Here is an 18536-nt window from a genome sequence, read left to right as displayed (position 1 = left end):
CCAAGCTGTGGAAGCAGATATGCACTGCTTTCGGGATGGTCGTTAAATCCAACAATTCTGGAAGGAGCTGACCCATTATGACGGCACGGTCTTAGGTATACCCTTCTGCTGCAGCGCACAATGGGCACTTTTTGGAAATTTGGAGGACCAGTCTGATATTTCCAAAGCAGATTAAGAAATTGCTCTTACTCTAGGCTGCAGTGGATTCACGATTCTGCACCTATTGTTACTATGACCACTTCCAGCAGACTCTTTCTGTTCACCATGGATTGGGTGGAGGCCAGTTTAAATAAAGAATCACTGACACCTGCTTTATTTCAGTGCTGGGGCAAATACATCTAGACATTACCCTCATCCACCAAACTGGCGATCCAACACTGCTTTAAACACACATAATGGTTTTCCTGCCATGTATTGGACGCTCATAATCCTGTTCCTCTTTAATTTTTTCCTTATTTTAACCCTGTTTCACGGGAGGTTTCTGTCCTCCCTAAGCTCGCCTTAGGACACCTGCATTACCATTTCACAGGTGTACTGTTTTCTGTATTCTTTCCTAACACACATTTCGTTTAACTATCCTTTCCCACATCTCCCTCGCTTGCTACTGATCTGCTCGATGGATGGATGGATCGACGACTCGTGGATCCTGGGTAGGCTCTGATTGCACTAGTTTCTCTGTTTTCATATTTTGCATTCTATATTTTCTTTCTGTTTCCCCCCTCTTATTTTTATCTTTCTCTTATTCCCTTTTATGTGATTCTGGAGTACTTGTAAAATTATAAATATACAGGTGGAAGACATTGGGGTCAGTTTCCCTTACCATCCTAAACTTTGCAACATTTACATCTCACCTAATATAATCACATAGATTTGTCTATGCTTCTTAATAGATTACTATATAAAGATAAAAAATGTTATAGCTCTGAATCTTGACTGGTTGCCTTTGGTCTTTTCATGGTGTGTTAACCAGCTCAGTAAATTTTTGTGTTATTTTGTATTAAGTGTATTTGGATAACATACCTTTTATTTCACATTGTACTGTACTGAGCTTTAATGAAAATATGTTGTAAAAAAAGAATTACAATATAATAAAACAAATACAATATAAAAAGGGTTCAAACAGACAGTACAGGGGCAAAAATAAAACAGTAAGATGATTACTCAACAAAACACAGAGGGTGAAATTCAGCTTCAGACGGATTTGCACACAGCTTTGCAACAAAACAAGTTTTGGAGTGTGTGCATAATTGAAGGCGCATTTATGCACTTCGTTCACATTTAGGTAAGAATGCCTGAATGGCTTAGCTGAGCTTTCTATCAGAAGATGCATACACCCATCCTTGACAGCAATTTTTGACAACCTGATTAATTTATTTTCTGGACAATTTGGCAGATTTATGCAAAAATAGGAACAGAGCATCTCAAAAAAGGCATATGCGCTCCGGCTGAGCATTTTTTTTTTTACACTTCTAAGATGACCCTAAAGGTTTCCAGATGGCATACATCAAAGTAAAGCTATGGTTAACTGCAGTTTATTCTGATTTCGAAAGAGAAAGGAAGTAAAGAGCAAAATATAGTCCTACAGAACCTGTATTAGTGTTCAAATTAGTAAAATCTTTATCATTACAGAACCTCCTTCAGGGTCAGAATCACTGAAACCCTTTAATTCTTATGGTTGAAGTAACTTGAGCTCTCATTCAATAGTATGCACAATAGACAAAACTGTATTGTGCATACAATAAAAAAAGTTTTACACATGACAAATGCATAGCAATTATCCTTGAAGGTCGAGTGCCTTTCTTGCCTCTGAAATAATACGGGTCTGCAATCCTTTACAAAACTCTTTTTATTGTGTTTTCTCCATCAGCAGCATCGATCTTACAGTTAAGCTTCCATTTTTTCCTTTGCTTAAATGTATAAAGAGTTTACTAGTTGCAATCAAAAGATTTTAATTAAGACAAAGAGGGGTATTCAATATGAAACGTTAACTTCACTGTCGAAGTTAACGTTTCATATCGGAGTTTTTTTCTGTTTTAAGTCTGGTGAGCGCTCCCGCTTATCCCCGTATTCAATATAAAATTAACGAAAACGGGAAACTCTACGCAGTTGGATTTGCGTAAAGTTACGAATTTTTCCTTAAAATAATTGTAAGTCCCCCCTAAAGTTGTAAAAACATGGGGGAACACTATGGGTACCCCCATTTTAGCCTTTAATTGAAAGTCGGGGATTTAAATAGCCGCAGCAGGTGTTTTTTTCCCGACATTGAAGAAGTGATGCAGAAGAGCACTTAGGTTATTTTTTTCGTTTTTTTTAAGTGGTCCCATCAGATTTGGGGTACATGAAAATGGGTACTAGCATATTTTGATGTCCCTAAAGTAAGTTTTTTTAAATTCTGCATTTGTGCACCTGCCGCTATAATTCTATTCTAGAAAATACCTGCCGCATACTTGCAGAATAGCCCTGAACCCATTTTTTTTTTTTGCACCCCAATTTTGAAATTAATTTTTTGGGGTGTCCCTATTTTTTTTTTTTTTTACTTTTTTTGACACAGTTCTTTTTTAACTGTCAATCTCAGGGGTGCAGGCTATTTTTTTTTAAGCCTGCACCCCTAAACCCCAATTCTGCACTTTTTTTCGACACCTATTCAATGGTGAAAAGTTATCACCGGTTTTTATCAAAGACTTTACAAAACTGCGATAAGTCTTTGAAATTGAATACGGTGTAAAACTAAAACCAGTGATATTAACGCAAAAAACGATGTTATCGCACCCATATTGAATACCCCTAAAAGTGGTAGTGCATTCCTCAGCCCAACCAGGTAATCAAGAGACTGCGGCTTGTGAATGGTACTCCCTGTTACAACCACCCACCTCTCCCATTTTAAGTTGATAAACTAAATTTATTTGCTTGGTCTGTTTTTTAGACAAGGCTGTAGTGAAAACTTTAAGGGATTTTTCCAAGCAATTTTAGAAATTTTTAAGAAGTGAGACTGCCAACACTCCTGTCCTAACTTTATCGGACTAAGAGCCTGATTCAGAGATATATGCTAACCCGATGGTTAGTGCACATATCCGACTCTAAGAGGACTGTGCATGTGAAAGATGTGTACTGCGCTTGTGTAGCCCTCCATCTGCGAGTCCGCAGCAGATGGTGCAGGGGCGTTCCTGAGCAGCAGTCCCGGAAAGGAGGGCATGATGCCCCAGTTTTCCCGGGAGGGACGAGGCCAGGGTCTGCGTTGGTGGATGCAGATTTTTTGGCCTCGCAAGCTGCCAGGACCCGGTCAGGCTGTGGTAGTCTTCAGATACCACAGCCTGGTCAAAAGCGACAACCAACGTGACCATCGATCCCAGGCTGCAGATGCAGCAAGGATGTGTCGGGTTCTTAAAGAAACATGGACGGAATTGCAAAGCCGCTTGTGTGCGGCTCTGTAATTCCATCCATCTCTGACTTAAGCCCTAATTGTGAATAAATATAACCAGATGACCCATTTTACATATATAAAAAAATCATCCTACATACTTTTTTTGCTAGCTAAACACTCTAGTAGCACTTTACTTATTTACATAGTTTTTATTTTTGTGGGTCAGGTCAATGCAATCTTAGCAGGCCCCAGCTTGGGTCCTCACCAATCATCATTGGTTTGAACCAAATGGCATGAAAAGCATTTTATTTCAAACCACTAACACCGGCTACACAACAAGCCAAGTACACAATTAGATAGTAGATGTATCAATTGATTGTACATAGAATAGGGCTTATATTTGTTAAATATACCCAGGGCATCTATTTTGCACATTTGACACCTAAAATAAAGCTCACTAAGGTGAACTTTTCTTTCAAAATTACAAGATTGCTACAAACAAATCTGCGCATAAAAAGAGCCAAGAAATCGCTTGATATTTCACCAAAATAGGCCTGAATTAGAGGTGACTGTTAAAGGTACCCTATTTATGTAAGAACATGAACACTTGCATCCTACCAATTGTATCTTGATTAAGGTAAGGACTAAGATGTAATAATCATCAACAGACTCCAAAACTTGCATCTAGTTTAAATAGGCATAAAATATATATCTTGTAGCCAACATATTTCAAGATCTGTGTAACTATAAATAAGATACATCTCTTAAAATACTGCACTCCCATGCACACAAATCTGTCTAAGTGCAATAGACCGCACATGAAAGATCTGAGCAGTTGTAAATATGGAACACAGCTGTTTGCATGTGCAGTGTACAAGCTTTGCATCATTTTGCATCTATATACCACACAAACATCTAACTTGAAATCAAGCTCAGGTTACAAATGAATGAAAAACATTTAAATTTGTGAAAACATCAGCAGTAATTCTGAATTCAATTCTAATTTTTAGTACCTCCTCCTTTTAAAGCTGCTTGCCCAGTATGGGTTATTGGGGATGTAACACCAACTGGCGGGTTTTTTCCTTTGCGCAATGGCTGTCCAAGAGTTACAGGTTTTTTTATCTCAGATTTTGGCAGATCATCACTCTTCTCCCGCCTCCACCGAGATGACCCATGCTCTGACTTCAGGCTCCCACTGTCATACTCCATCCTACGCTGTCCACGTTCTTCTGGTTCACTGTGCCAACTTAGTCCACTCTCTACCAATGAGCGCTTCTCAGAATCTGTTCGGAGCTACAAGACAAATTGAGAACAAAACAAATTCACAGGTCATAAAACTCCTAAAATGAAAATGGCAGATTTGTGGTGAATTGTTTTGATACATCCACCAGTTTGTAATATGCTTGTCAGAATGGAACACTTTCATATATCAAGGCCTAAAAAAGCTAGAACGTAATCACATATCAGGTACATCCTGGGATTTTATCTTATTTCCCTCATTCTGGTTTACTTACATAAGAGACACAGCAGACAGATACCAATAAAGGTAAAACGTCTACCTGAAGTTCTCATCAGCTTCAGCGAGTGGTCTGAAACCTGCATTTATAGAAATTAACTGTTCTGTACAAAAGTATCTGTGCATAATTCTCTATCCTTAGAGATTGGCGGTTTATCCATTTCTGACTCCCAGCTTCACTATCTGACTACGGGGTCTTTTACTAAGCAGTGTTAGCAGACAGAGTGAAAAGTGATAAGGTGCCAGCCAATCAGCTCCTAACTGCCATCTCACATGCTGTGTTTGAAAAATGACAGTTGGGAGCTGATTGGCTGGAACCTTATCACTTTTCACTCTGTCTGCTAACACTGCTTAGTAAATAGACCCCTATGACTGTTCTGTTCTCCAGCTGCAATGATCATGGGATTTACAGATCTTTGCTTACAGGTTCTGGGTTTTCTGTTGCCGATTAGGTGCCTCTGATCCTGTACATGCACTTTCCTACTACTATATGGTGTTGACAGTCTATTTACAGATTATCTACTATTTCTGCCAAGACCCACAAGTATGTACCTGAACAGTTTACTGAGGAGAAAGGGGTTTATTGTAAGCAATCTTTTATAACCAGTGGGGAGTGGCAGTGACTGACATTTATGATGCCATGCCAGTACAGACTATCCTTAGGCTCAAACAAATCAGCCATTGTCACAAACACCAATACAGTAATTAGACGATCACTTCCAGTAACTTTACATAAATTTACACATTTCTATTGTAATGTTGAACCAACGAAACACAAGCCATACTCAAATCTAATGTGTAATTTTTTACCTTAAAACCATGAAAAAGCCTTTAAAATAAATGGTCCAAATTGATACACAGCCCAGTTTAAAGACATATAGAACCTTCACATAACAGATAGCTCAAGTAAATGGCTTTACTATTGTGTATGAAGCCATTGTACAAAAATGGTCACAATTTCATGCTTTCATTGTCTCATCTACATTAATCGGTATAAACGGAGTATGATAATTCCCTTACTCCCCAAGCCATTTCCATTCTTACTGCGATGGTGGAGCTCCGTCGGGATGCAGTGGGTGTGGAGGGTAGGGAAGTGAGCGAAGAGCTGGCGTTGCACTCCTCTGAACTAAGATTCCCAGACGCATCGCTCAGGCCGCTGCTTATGGAGCTGCTCTCGTCCCAGCTGTAGACATAAAATGTAGCATCAAATGGTGGCAATTTGGGCAATTTATTAAATAGTGAACAATTGCACAAATGTTACAGAAATCTAATTGTGAAGTTAGAAATTAACTGGCCAAAAAAAAAAAAAAAAAACTTATTTGTAATATACAAAAATATTTTGAGTTTCAGTAGGGGAATGAATATTCTTATGCACACTTCCTTTCCAGTAGAACAGGACACAACATCATAGGAGAAATAGATAGCACAGCACCAACCCATCAAGCGATGCAAACTGGACACAGTAACCACATAAATAACTCAGTCATTAGATAAGAAAAAACACAAAGGCAAATGTACTGCACTTATCAAGTTAAACTTACTTTTAAAAAATCTATATTCTTTTTACAACTTCATAACATGGGGGTTGCTGTATGAAGCAGCGAAAGGACTAGAAAAGTAAACAAGTGGAGAAGTTGCCTACAGCAACCAATCAGCATCTACCTATCATTTTACAGAATGTACTTTATTAATGCTACCTCAAGATTGGTTGCTATGGGCAACTTCTTCACTAGTCCACTTCTCCAATCAAAAGGCAAGGATTCCAAGGCTTTCTTGGAACCTGTATCCGCCTTCCAGGTTTTTAGCCAAAGGGTTCTTCGAGCTGCAACTGAAGCTGCCAATACTCTAGCAGCTAAGATACCTACGTCAATGACCACTTCCCCCATATATATAGCTGCTTCTCACATCTGACAGAGGGAAGATAGCTGTTCTCTGGTAGCATTAGGCATGCTATCCTCCAGAGAGACTTCTTCCATTCTTTCATAGCCTTGGCAACCCAGGCTACAGCCATAGCTGGCCTGGTAATAACTATTTAAAATCAGTGTTTTCATTATCTGGAGCTATCAAGTTTTCTATCTGTAACCACCTTCAAAGAGGATGCTGCAGGAATAGGTAACATTGAGCTCTTGATCAATCTAGTCACATGAGCATCTACTGATGGAGGAACTTCCCATTTGCTACATTCACCCTGAGCAAATGGATATCGAGAGGTTAAATTCCTTGTAGTATGGAAATTCTTATTTGGAGTAGACCATGCTGCAGACATGAGATTCGTCAGTTGCTCAGACTGAGGAAAATAATCTCTAGCCACCTTCTGATGCCTAAAAACCGGAGTCTTGGCGGCTTTTGGCGGCACCTCCTCTTCCTCTATACCGAGGACAGATCTAACCTCTCACCAGAAAGGGGACATCCACCGAGGATTGATGGTCCTCTTCCACCGAGTAAGACCCAGAACTCTTAGTATCAGAGTGTGATGAGGAGGTTGAGTCAGAATCCTGAGGCAATGTCTGAAGAGAACCTCTCTTATGCCCCTGCTTTTTTACTGCCACTGGTCTATTCGCCTGTACCACCTACAGAGGGGCTATAGACGGCCCCTAAACCTGCGACCAAGATGCCACCCACGATGGCTCTTCTGTAGGTGCAGGTGCACCAGATAGGAAACGTGGCTGTTTAAAACAGGCACTACACAATCCATCTTGCACAAAATCCTGTTCAGACAGGTCTGCAAAACAAGATTTACATGATTTGAGCACCGGAGGCTCACCCTTCTCACCTTTACCCTCAGACACAACAAATGTGTGATCGGTATCAGGTGTATAGTATAAATACAATGTGACCCACTTCACCTATGAATATAACCCCACACACCTTTTCAGAGGGATGAGGAGAAACACAGTGATAGATATAACTGACAGTTTGAAAACAAAAGACAGCAGCTAGCAAGTCACATACAATGCATAAATACAAACATTGTTATTGCAAATTGACTCTGAATCAACTGACCAGCCCCGCCGAGGTATTGGCAGGATATAGAACGCTATATACCAGACCCAGAGGAAAGGTATACAGGGAGACAACCAGCCTGCAGCAGTATGCCCAACTGTGAACTGCGAGCATCTCACAAACGAGGTGGTCAGAAGTAGCAACCCAGAGGTGGGAATCCGTAACCGGAATTTGCGTCTGGGTTGGGGGAGGAGTGGCCGGGGCAGCGCCTATCTCCCCTAAGCTGCGATTTTGACGGCACAGGTACGCTGGCCTCACAGTAGTAGACGCTAACTAGTGTGTCTACTACCCATCCCCAGCGACAGACAATAGAGCCCCAGCCGTCTTAGTGAGTACGCGTTACATGAGGCCTTCACCCGCAGCTGCCTCTGGTGCAACTCCTACACTGGAGGCCTGGACTGCGTCGCGCACGATTCCCATCACGAGGAATTGCTTACCTGCCATCTCCGTGAATACGATCGCAGTTCGGACCCAAGCTATGCCACTAGCTAAGCCTCGCTGAGGCCCGCCGAAATCTCCAGGTTATATAGCGGTATTGGCACTTCGGCATCGGCGGAGGTAGATGGAGTCCCAGTACCTGCGTCCTATTCGGCACTTAGTACCGCTCACTCAGAAGTCAAAAACTAAGTTAAATCATGAAAGAAAAAAGCCTGGGACGGCCTAGGCAGTCCCGCTGTTAAACATGTGCGTCTGGATACTTGCTACGCACCAAACAAAAAAAATTAATGCCTGTGGCTGGAGGCAGGGTATATAGGGAGGAGGACCAGTGCATGCTGGGAGCTTTAAAGCTGTACCTGTTTGGTGCAATGGATCTCTCCAACTACATACCCCAAGGTAGATCGTGTAGACCCTATGGACCCTGAAGTAAGAGGTATGAGTAGTCAGAAATAGGCGTGTAGAATAAATAACATCTTAATTGGTGGAACAGCAGATACAGTAGTAAAGATTATCTTCCTGTAGGTGATACGATTCTTATTGAATCCAACTGCTAGTACGGTAACTTGTCTAAACTGCTTTTGTAGCTATTGCAATTTAAGGTGGTGTTCAAGGCTGGAGACTTAAGGTGCCTACACACTACGCGATGTGCTCACGATGCGATATAGTAAGCAATTTCCCTTGAACTATCCCCGGCACTCCAGGACACGATGTGCAGCAAAAGCTGCACGGTGTGACAAGATCTATCGTGCACGATCTAAAGATTTGCTGATATTAGATCGTGCAGGATAGCAGACAGATGCTTGCACGGATCAAGGATATCCGTGATGCATGCATCTGTCTGTAAAAATATAAACACAGATGCACAGACGGATCATTGAGATCAGACTGTGCTGCTGTGGTTAAAATAAAAAAAAAGCTGGTGTGAAATAAAAAAAACAGCATGGTCCCCCCCTCAAAAGAGCAACCAGTCCCAGGCTTTAGTGGCCCAGTGCTGGTTGTGCAAAGTACGGTGGACAAACAACGTAGGGGTCCCCCGTATTTTGCACAACCAGCACCGGGCTCTGATCCGGTCCTGGTTCTTGAAATACAGGGGGAAAAAAATTTGTAGGGTCCCCCTGTATTATCCGGCTCTGAATCAGGCCCAGATTCAGTAAGGAACGCTATTCTGCTTATATGCACACAACTGCAATGCTATTATCTGTTGTGCTATTTAAATGTGTGCATTCACATTGCGTACACAGCCTGACATAAGGACGCCCACTTCCCCTTACTCACATCTGTATACTAGGGCAACATAGCAAACCAATCGGTAACATCGGACCCATACGCACAGTTAACGAAGCCCAAACCTCACTTAGGAATTGCTAACTTCTGCGCACGCTACGAGACCTCAGGAGTCTGATATTACAGTGGATAATTTATGCATGCCCATGCAACAGCGTTGAAATGCACTGGGATGCCTGCGTTCGCTCGACCGCCCCCCGTCACAACCCACAACCAGCTGTTCCTGTCAATCACTCTGTTCTGGGTCTGCGTAGCCTCTGCAGACGCAGATCCCATTGCAATTGCTAGGTCGCACACGCGCACTGCGATGCATGCGCAGTGCAAATTAATCGACAGATTGCGTGCATATACGCAACTGTGTTCCTTGCTGAATCAAGCCCTTAATGTTAATCCGAAACAAATACTTCCTGATTTATCAAAAGTACACTTTCCTTTAGCTGGGGTTAGCAGTCGGGAAGCCGACGGACGTAATCCTGACTAATCCCGGCACAGGTCTAATGACAGGCGTCGAAATCCCGACGCCTGTCATTAGACCTACGCCGAGTCGAAGGCACCGATCGAAGGTAAACCGGGCGTGGACAGCCGCCTTTAGGTTAGGGGCTCACGGGAGGGACTTAGGGTTAGGCACCCCCCCAGGAGGTTAGGGTTAGGCTAGGGAAAGGGGGGGTTAGGGTTAGGCACTTGGGGGGTAGGTTAAGGTTAGGCACCCCTAAGGGAGGGTTAGGGAATAGAATAGGGTTAGTAAATACTTACCTTTGGATGATCAGGATTTTCACCCCTGCCGGGCTGCCACTGTCGGGATTTGAACCGGCCATGCGGCCGGCAGTAAATCATACCGATTCGTTAGCTGGTGATCGCAATACACTGCATATTTAGATCCAACTGTGGTCCAACTTTAGACAATTACTTACAGCAATAAAACATGTATTGGCAACTCTAATGAAATATAGGCAAATATATAATAGTTCTAGAATAGTCATAGTGATGTCAGATTATATGATTTAACTAGCTAGGTTTCTTTTATCTTCTCTCTTTTACTAGTTCCTATGTAAATTATGATCTTGTGCTATAAAAAAAAAAAAAAGTAAACATAACGATTTTTGACTTGCCTTAAATGTGGCAGGACTTAGGACTCTGAAATGTCACCAAACAAATACTACATTTAAATTGCTAGGTCCCTTATGAACTAATTATTGATAATACAATAGATTCCTACTGTACATACTGGGCTGCTTCCTGCAGTGTATCAGTCATGGATTAAAAGGAAATATTTTCCATAAGCATCTTGGGACCAAACTATTTGGTGGACAGTTGGCCAAATCATATATTCATTGGATTTTTTTTTATTATTTGCTAATTTAAGAAAACACAGCTAGTTGCAAGCACATGGAGGTTCAATTTGATGGCACTATAATATCCTAATTAATGAAGAGAAGGTGTAACGTTTTTTGGAGGCCCTTAATTGAAATAATGGGTAATGAACTCCAACATGCTTCTAGGCTTGTACCTGTAATTATTAAATGAATACGTAAGACCACCTCCTCACATTGCTGCAAGTAGTATACAAACAGTGCAGGCCACAGTGCATATATGGTTGAGGTCATAAGCTTGAGAATATTTGACATAAGGATAGGAGTCTGGTTAATTTAACGCTCATATAACCACTGGAAATGCTTGCAGGAATGTCTGGCCCCAGATCTGGATGGCACTGTAGTGTAATCTCCAGACTAATTTACTGACTTGTATCTTCCTGGTTACAGCCATAACTGGTAATACTAAATCTTCATAGCTCCCACGGCCCCTGACTTTCACAAAACAATCCTGTATATTTTATGCAACATATGGTTGCACTAGATAAATTTAGTGTGCGTATCTACTACCCGACCTTACTGAGCGTTTGCACGATTACGACATCGTAATCGTGCAATTGCTCAGTAAATCGGCCGCAAATCGTGCATTTAAATATCATAAACGACCAGCGATGAGCGTACCCGCTGGTTGTTTTTACATCTATCATTGCCCGTACATGCTGGTCAACCTGACGATCACGTCAGGTTCAGCGGGTCAAGGGTTGATGGATGTGCCTACACTGAATGACTGAACGTTCAGTGTAGGCACATCACAGACTGTGAAACGACAGCACGATTACAATGTCGTAATCATGCAGTAGTTTCTCCGTCTATAGTGGATACACACCTTAACTTAGTTCCTCCAATGTCCACGAAAGTTTCTTTTTTTTTTCTTCTTTATATAGTAAAACTTGTATGAATACTGGAATTACACTTTACATTTCAGTAGTCAGATAGATGGGCTGTCAACATCAGATTATGTAAATTAATTTAGAGTAAGTACATCAACTATGTTATTCCAGGCAAGGCCGGTAGTTTTTCCTGATGTGGGGTATTAATTCACAACTGTCTATACTAGGTGGGCAATAAGCACCCCCAGCTGTTGTAGAACTACACATCCCAGTATGCCCTACCACAGTTTTGCTCTTTGACCACGCTAATACTGTTGCGAGGCATGCAGGGATGTGTAGTTCAACAACAGCTGAAGGGCCGCTTACTGCCCACCCCTGGTCTATACCCTGTTCTTCTTTTCAAATAGTTTGTAATGCCTGTGATAGCTAATATGTCTTGTGACAAAATGTTCCTATATGCAATTACCCCATGAACTGGATCAGAGTGCCCACAGGTCGGCACTGCAGAGGGGCGGCAGAAGTGGGCGGGTCTGGGGGCGTGATGACATAAATGCGTCATCGTGGACCTGTCCCCTACTTTGTAATGCCGCGATTACCAGCTTTGTGAAGCGGGGGCAGAGCCACGATGAAAAGATTCAGTGCGAATAGCGGCATCGGCCGTCTGTGCCCCCCACTTCACCCAGGTGGGCGGCGGTGACCGCAGCCTCTGGGAGACTTGCCCACCTATCCGGGCAGCAGGAAGTGCCAACCGATTTGCGAAAGTCTTCCAGCCATTCCGTAAGGATAGGCAAGAATGTGCTGTCAGAAGCAAAACTGACGGATCTCTTGCACCTAGCATGGGGCTGGTGCAAGTGCAGTTACTATTGATAACGGTTTCGGCTGTGGACGATAGAATAGTGGGAGAGGTAAACTTGCACTTTCAGATGCACGGACTTGCTACTTTGGCGGATTGTCGCAGTACAACAGGCCTGATCAACCTCTCCAGCTGTTGTGAAACTACAAGCTTGAGCATTACCTCCCACCGATCAGCTCTTAAACATGCTGGGACTTGTAGTTTCACAACTGGAGAGCCACATGTTGGCCAAGTCTGCATTAGCATATGAAAGTAAGTAAAATGACACTGCCGTAGGGAAGAGAGACAACAGTGACTCAGACTCATGCCCCAGAAGTGCTAAAGAGAGACTACATATAAGACATTGTTGAATGCTGTGTATTACACAGAGTTACAAGCAGCTGGTGACCAAGTCAGACCCATGTCCAGCCATTTGAAATCTTATCTTTTAAAATATGTCCTGGCCAGCTGTCCGTCCAGACAGCTGCTGTATTTGGCTACAGTAAATAGAGAAATGGTTTTCAGGCCCATGACATTTCTAGCACCATCCTATTAAAAATTATTGATTTTAGGAAATCACACTTTGAATAAAGGCCCTGATTCAGAGCCGGACGCTCTGACAAAGCGCTCACTCTGAGTCAGGTCGTTTTTTTTGTTCCTTTTTTTTTATGGAACGGCCTCCTGGCTGCTCGCATTGCTGTGGGTTGCCACCCACAGCTAATGCGAGCGGCCAGGATGATGGTCGCGATGGTCAAGACCATCGCGACCATCGGGCTTGTGACGAGACCCTTGTGGTAGGGTCTCGTGGCCACAAGCCCCAGAGAGCTTTCGGCTCAAACAGAGCCGAAATCTCTCCCACTGACATCACTTGTGATGTCAGTGGGGCCACCCCCAGATGGTAGGCGTTCTCATGGGAACGCCTCTGTCTGGGCAGCCACCCCCCGGACCGCCCACCAAACGGGGCGTGCTGTCACTCAACCAACAGCACGCCCCCTTTGGTGCGAGACCCGGAGCGACGGACTGCCCGTCGCTATCTGGGTCTCGCACATGCGCACGACGGAGCCAGCTCCGACGTGCGCATGCGCTCTGGGCCACCATCGACCAGGTTGCGAGCGCTCAGTGCTTGCGACCGAGTCTGAATCAGGCCCAAAATGTGTTACTTTGTAATCTATAGCAAATCAGAAGAGTATATTAAATGCAGTTTTGTTAGAATGTGAAGACTGAAGCTCAGAATTCTAAAAAACACTACCCCTCTGTCTATGTGTAAGGAAGTAATGATGCATACACACGGGACGATCGTCAGCATTAACAATATCGCTGAACGATCTCCCGGGTGTGCTGGTTGATCGATATCGATCATCCAGCACACCACCAATGACGGGCCAGCAACCCGCATGTCTCTATGTAACCTGGTCGATATCGACCAGGTTGGCCTGCATGCATGGGCGATAGACGATATCGTTTTCGCCCATACGTGCCCACACATTGCAGGTCGTTGGTAGGTTGGAAGGCACCAAAAAATGAACGATAACGATATGATCGATATCGTTATTGTTCATATAGTGCATTTTTATCGTACCGTGTGTACGCACCATAAGAGGTAAACTAAGTTATCCTCAAAAAAATTTACTTTGGCGCAGCATGCCCAAAAATAAATACATTCTATTAAAGCAAAAGTGAATATGCCATTAGGGGAAACATGTTATGTAGTGCACTGCACATGGCAAAATCAATTAGGTAAAGCAGTATGCATAGCCTGCAGCTGAAATATTACATTAGCATATTATTACAGCTATATAAATACACTATATAGCAGACATATATATGATAAAGCCCCCAATTGAGGAGTGAAACCGGTCAGAGGCTTGGAACCCGTGGGATATCTTGGTGACTCGGACTTGCCTGTACTGAGAAACTCTGGATAGACAGGTACACTGTGCGCTACTGGACTGACAGCGGTGGGGAAGTTGAGGCCGAGATCATGCCGCGGCCGACAGAAAAAGAAACTTAGTCTCCCGCTGGCGATTTAGCCTCCCTCTCCCCTTCCCCCTGGCCAGCTTGCAGAGGGACGACTGGATCTTCCTAAGTGGAGACATACTAACATGTATATGCGCCCTGTACCACTACTAATACGGAGTGATCTAAGCAGGCATTACATTCAATTGACTGCAGTGACAATTCAAAGACATCTTTTTTACACTTGGAGGATATTGTTATAGCTACAGCTGTCACGAGTCTAATACAGCATATATCCCTTTCATATATTGGATTTAAGAGACTTTAGATCTACCTCCTTTAGCGACCTTGATAGCGAAGCCATAATAACTTACTCACTAAGTAGCTTTACCTGGCCGAGACCGGTTTACGTGCGGAGATGGCTGGGAGATTGTGTTCGGAGCATGTGAGAATGCGGGACACTTCCGTCATTGATCACTGACTTTGAGTGCCCTCTTGGTGATTAAGGTAGGCTACAGCCGTGGCGTTGTCAGCTGTACTTGTACTGGCCTGTTTTTCAGCATGTTCTGAACGAGGATGAGAGCTCTGTAGACGGCTCTAAGGGCCTGATTCAGAGCCGGACGCTATTTGCGGACGGTCGTTCCAAAAAAGGGCCGGCTATTTAAACTGAGCTCTTGCTCTTTGCGGTTTGTTGACGCCTCTATGTCTGAGCGAGCGAACGAAAAATGTGCTCGCTATTTTGTAAAGACGCCCCTTTGCCTTTCGCATCAGACGTCATCTCCAGTATTTATTAGATTAAATGGGTACATCGAAAGGCATCTGAACTGCTCGCAGTGCTTGTGGCAGGTTTTTCTTACCGCTATCACTGCGAGCAGTTCAGGCTAAAAGACAACCAAGTGACGTGGTCGATGACGCTCCTTTACTAATTATGCACTCCCATTAAACGCCCTTTTGACCGTTAGGCATGCCTGCGTTCGGATCTTCACTCCCCCATTTTCAAGCACCTTCCCCTGTTACCACCCACAATCAGTACATTCTGTCAATCAAATTAAGCAGCCCCTCGATATTTTGCGAGCGCACGATTTCCGACCGCAATGACTGGTTTCCGCATGCGCATTACAACTCATACGCATGCGCAGTTGTGTGAACATCGCTCAGAGCGAATGAGCGGCCGCTTACGTGCGGCTCTGAATCAGACCCTAAGTTCCAGGATATTGATTTTTTAGCACTGCCTCGACTGGGGACCATCGGCCCTGGAAGGAGTGCTGGCCGGTTACTTCGCCCCATCCTCAGAGGCTTGCGTCTGTGGTGGGAAGAGCCCAGTCCGGGACCCAAAAGGGATGACCCTTGTTCAAATGGGGAGTCTGTAGCCACCAGGCTAGGGACAGCGAACCTCTGGGGGGAGGCTGATCGTCTGGGATCTGAGCAGATGGGGTAGCCCGTTACACCTGGAAAGGATCAGGTGTTGTAGTCCTGCAGTGAAACTGGGCGAATTCCACCATGTCGAAGGTGGATACAACTGATCCCAAGGCCTGCATTGCAGAGTGAATTGACACTCTGCGATTGTGGAGCAGTCTGCATAGCCTGTGCTGTCTGATGTTAGGAAGATTCTCTGAACTCGAGAGTCCAGTCCCAAATGTACCATTCTTTGAGAGGGTGTCAGGGAAGACTTTTTCCAGTTGATCAGCAAACTGTGCATTTGTAGAAAGGCAATGGTTACCTGCAGATGGCGATGAAGAGTCTCTGGGGAGCTGGCCAACAGCAAGATATCGTCCAGGTATGGGAGCAGTTTGATCCCTTGACGCCGAAGAGAGGCCGCCATAACTGCCACGATTTTGGTAAAGACCCAAGGGGCTGTTGAAAGGCAGAGCCTGAAATTGATAATGTTGCTGCAGTGTAGCAAACCGGAGATATTATCGATGAGAAGACGCTAAGACGCTATAGGTACATGTAGGCAAGCGTCCTGAATGTCTAGGGATAACATAAAATCTCCAGGCTCCATAGCTAGGATAATAGAACGGAGGGTTTCCATACAAAGCCTGGGCACCCTGATGAACTTGTTCAGAGACTTCAATTTGAGGATAGGCCGCTGAGACCCATTGGGTTTCTGAACTAAGAAAAGGGTAGAATAATAGCCTTTGCCCCGTTGTGAGGAGGGGACCCGAATTGTTACTCCTGAATTCAGTAAGGACTGCATGACTTTGGAGCAGCAGGGCCCTGGTCGAGTCCGATGGAGGTCCTGTGTAAACGAACTGTTGAGGAAGGAGAGGGCGTATCTGTGGGAGACTACTTCTCTTACCCAGGCATCTGACGTGGTTTGATGCCAAAGTTGGGCGAACTGAAGAAGCAGGTGCACGTCTAGTAGCCCAGGATAGTTTGGCCCTAGGCTTGGAGAACGGACCCTTGGCTTTGCCTTGAGGGCGAAAGGGCCAAAAAGGATGACGTCCGCGGCTTTATATTATATGCAGGAACACAGTCTTGTAGTCACAATTTTATCTAATTCTGGACCAAAAAGGACGCCTCCTGCATAAGGCAGAGACTCTAGAGACCATTTTGATACTGAATCTGCTTTCCAGGAACATAGCCAAAGGATACGTCAGGCCACTACCGAAGTGGAAGCTATTCTGGAGGCAAGAAAAGCAGTATCTATAGCTGCTTCACCTAAGTAGGAGGCTGCATCTCTAATGTGAGATATGTAGGACAGCTGTTCCCTCAAAGCATCAGGGGGAAAAGTCTCTTCTTGAGCCTCTGCCCAACTCTCAATGGCTTTTGCCACCCAGGTCATAGCCCTAGCAGGACGAGTAATAGCTCCTGTAAATACGTCTATCTGTAGTCTCCTTCAAGGAGTTTGCAGTATGAATGGGTAAGGTGGCATGTTTAACCAGACATGTTACATGAGAATCCACTGTTGGGGGAACTTCCCATTTATTATAATCAGTAGCTGGAAGCGGGTAAAAGGAGCGGAACAGTTTTGGAATTTGAAGCCTTTTACCGGGCATATTCCAAGTTTCACTCATGTGATCAGATAGCTGGTCAGTGTGAGGGAACTCTGGTAAAACCACCTTTTGTCGCTTAAAAAGTGCATGTTTTTTCTTAGGAGCGGGTTCATCCTCTTCTATTTGTAGAATAGTTTTAACAGCTCTCACAAGACCAGGTATATTTAATTTACACTCTCTCGCACTCTTCTCCTGAGATGGAGTAAGAGTGCGAGAGATCTGAGTCTTCTGCCTCCCCAGATGATATCTCAGACTCAGGTAACTGTGTGGATTGGGAAGATATAGTACTTTTTGTAGGCTTAGTAGGTAAAGGTTTATCTTTTTGCAGAATCTGCTGAAAAACCATAGAGGTATCAGCCAAACTCTGTACTGAGGAAGACAGTATGTCTATCCATGGGGGAGGCAAAGGATTTGCAGGGAGTACCTCCTGTGGCCATCCCACAGGGGGAGCTACCACAGGGGCCACTACTTGGTCTGCAAGTTTTGGCAGCATTTGTTAAAAGGAAACCCAGGGTGGGTCCTGAGGGAGAGACATCGGGGCTGATGGGCCTGGGGCTGTGTAACAATCAATACAGATACCATAGTGAATGAGGTCCTCTGTGGCTAAGCCTGCAGAGCAGGATTTACAAAACACCAGAATAGGAGGAGCAGCATCAGGCTGCTTGTTATTCTTTCCTCTGCCAGTCATAGCCGCAAGAATAATAGAATACACAATATGATGCAGTGCAATGAACACCTTGCAGTATGTGTAATATGGCACAGTGTAGTGTGCAACCAAGGTATATGATAGTCCTCACAGTTATATAGCAGATGGGAGGTACAAGGAACCCTCAATACCTTAGTATGTCAGGGTATAGTAGAAAAATAATGGAGAGGTATAACTGACAGTATGGAAAGTAGAGATTAGCGCTAGGACAAGTCACATACAAACACAGAAAAAAACATTACAT

At 43.9% G+C, this 18536-nt stretch overlaps 1 protein-coding gene and 1 long non-coding RNA gene across 3 annotated transcripts in view; one reads left to right on the top strand and one right to left on the bottom strand.

Moving 5' to 3' along the window:
• The window catches only part of NAV1 (neuron navigator 1), a 251123-nt gene that overhangs the window by 99129 nt on the left and 133458 nt on the right, over positions 1 to 18536 (bottom strand). For both annotated transcript variants that reach the window (XM_088449333.1, XM_088449334.1), the window contains 2 exons: positions 5922 to 6060; positions 4375 to 4654 (listed from right to left, as the gene is read on the bottom strand). In XM_088449333.1, the coding sequence (XP_088305459.1) occupies positions 4375 to 4654; positions 5922 to 6060 (419 nt within the window). The remainder of the gene's footprint in view (positions 1 to 4374; positions 4655 to 5921; positions 6061 to 18536) is intronic.
• The window catches only part of LOC148502811 (uncharacterized), a 192088-nt gene that overhangs the window by 123605 nt on the left and 49947 nt on the right, over positions 1 to 18536 (top strand). The gene's annotated exons all lie outside the window — the stretch shown is intronic.

Source organism: Taudactylus pleione, unplaced genomic scaffold (genome assembly GCF_031769625.1).
Source record: "Taudactylus pleione unplaced genomic scaffold, aTauple2 ptg000482l, whole genome shotgun sequence".
NCBI classification, from domain to species: Eukaryota; Metazoa; Chordata; class Amphibia; order Anura; family Myobatrachidae; genus Taudactylus; species Taudactylus pleione.
The sequence above is the reverse complement of the archived record's forward strand: the minus strand, read 5'-3'. Positions and strand labels throughout refer to the sequence as shown.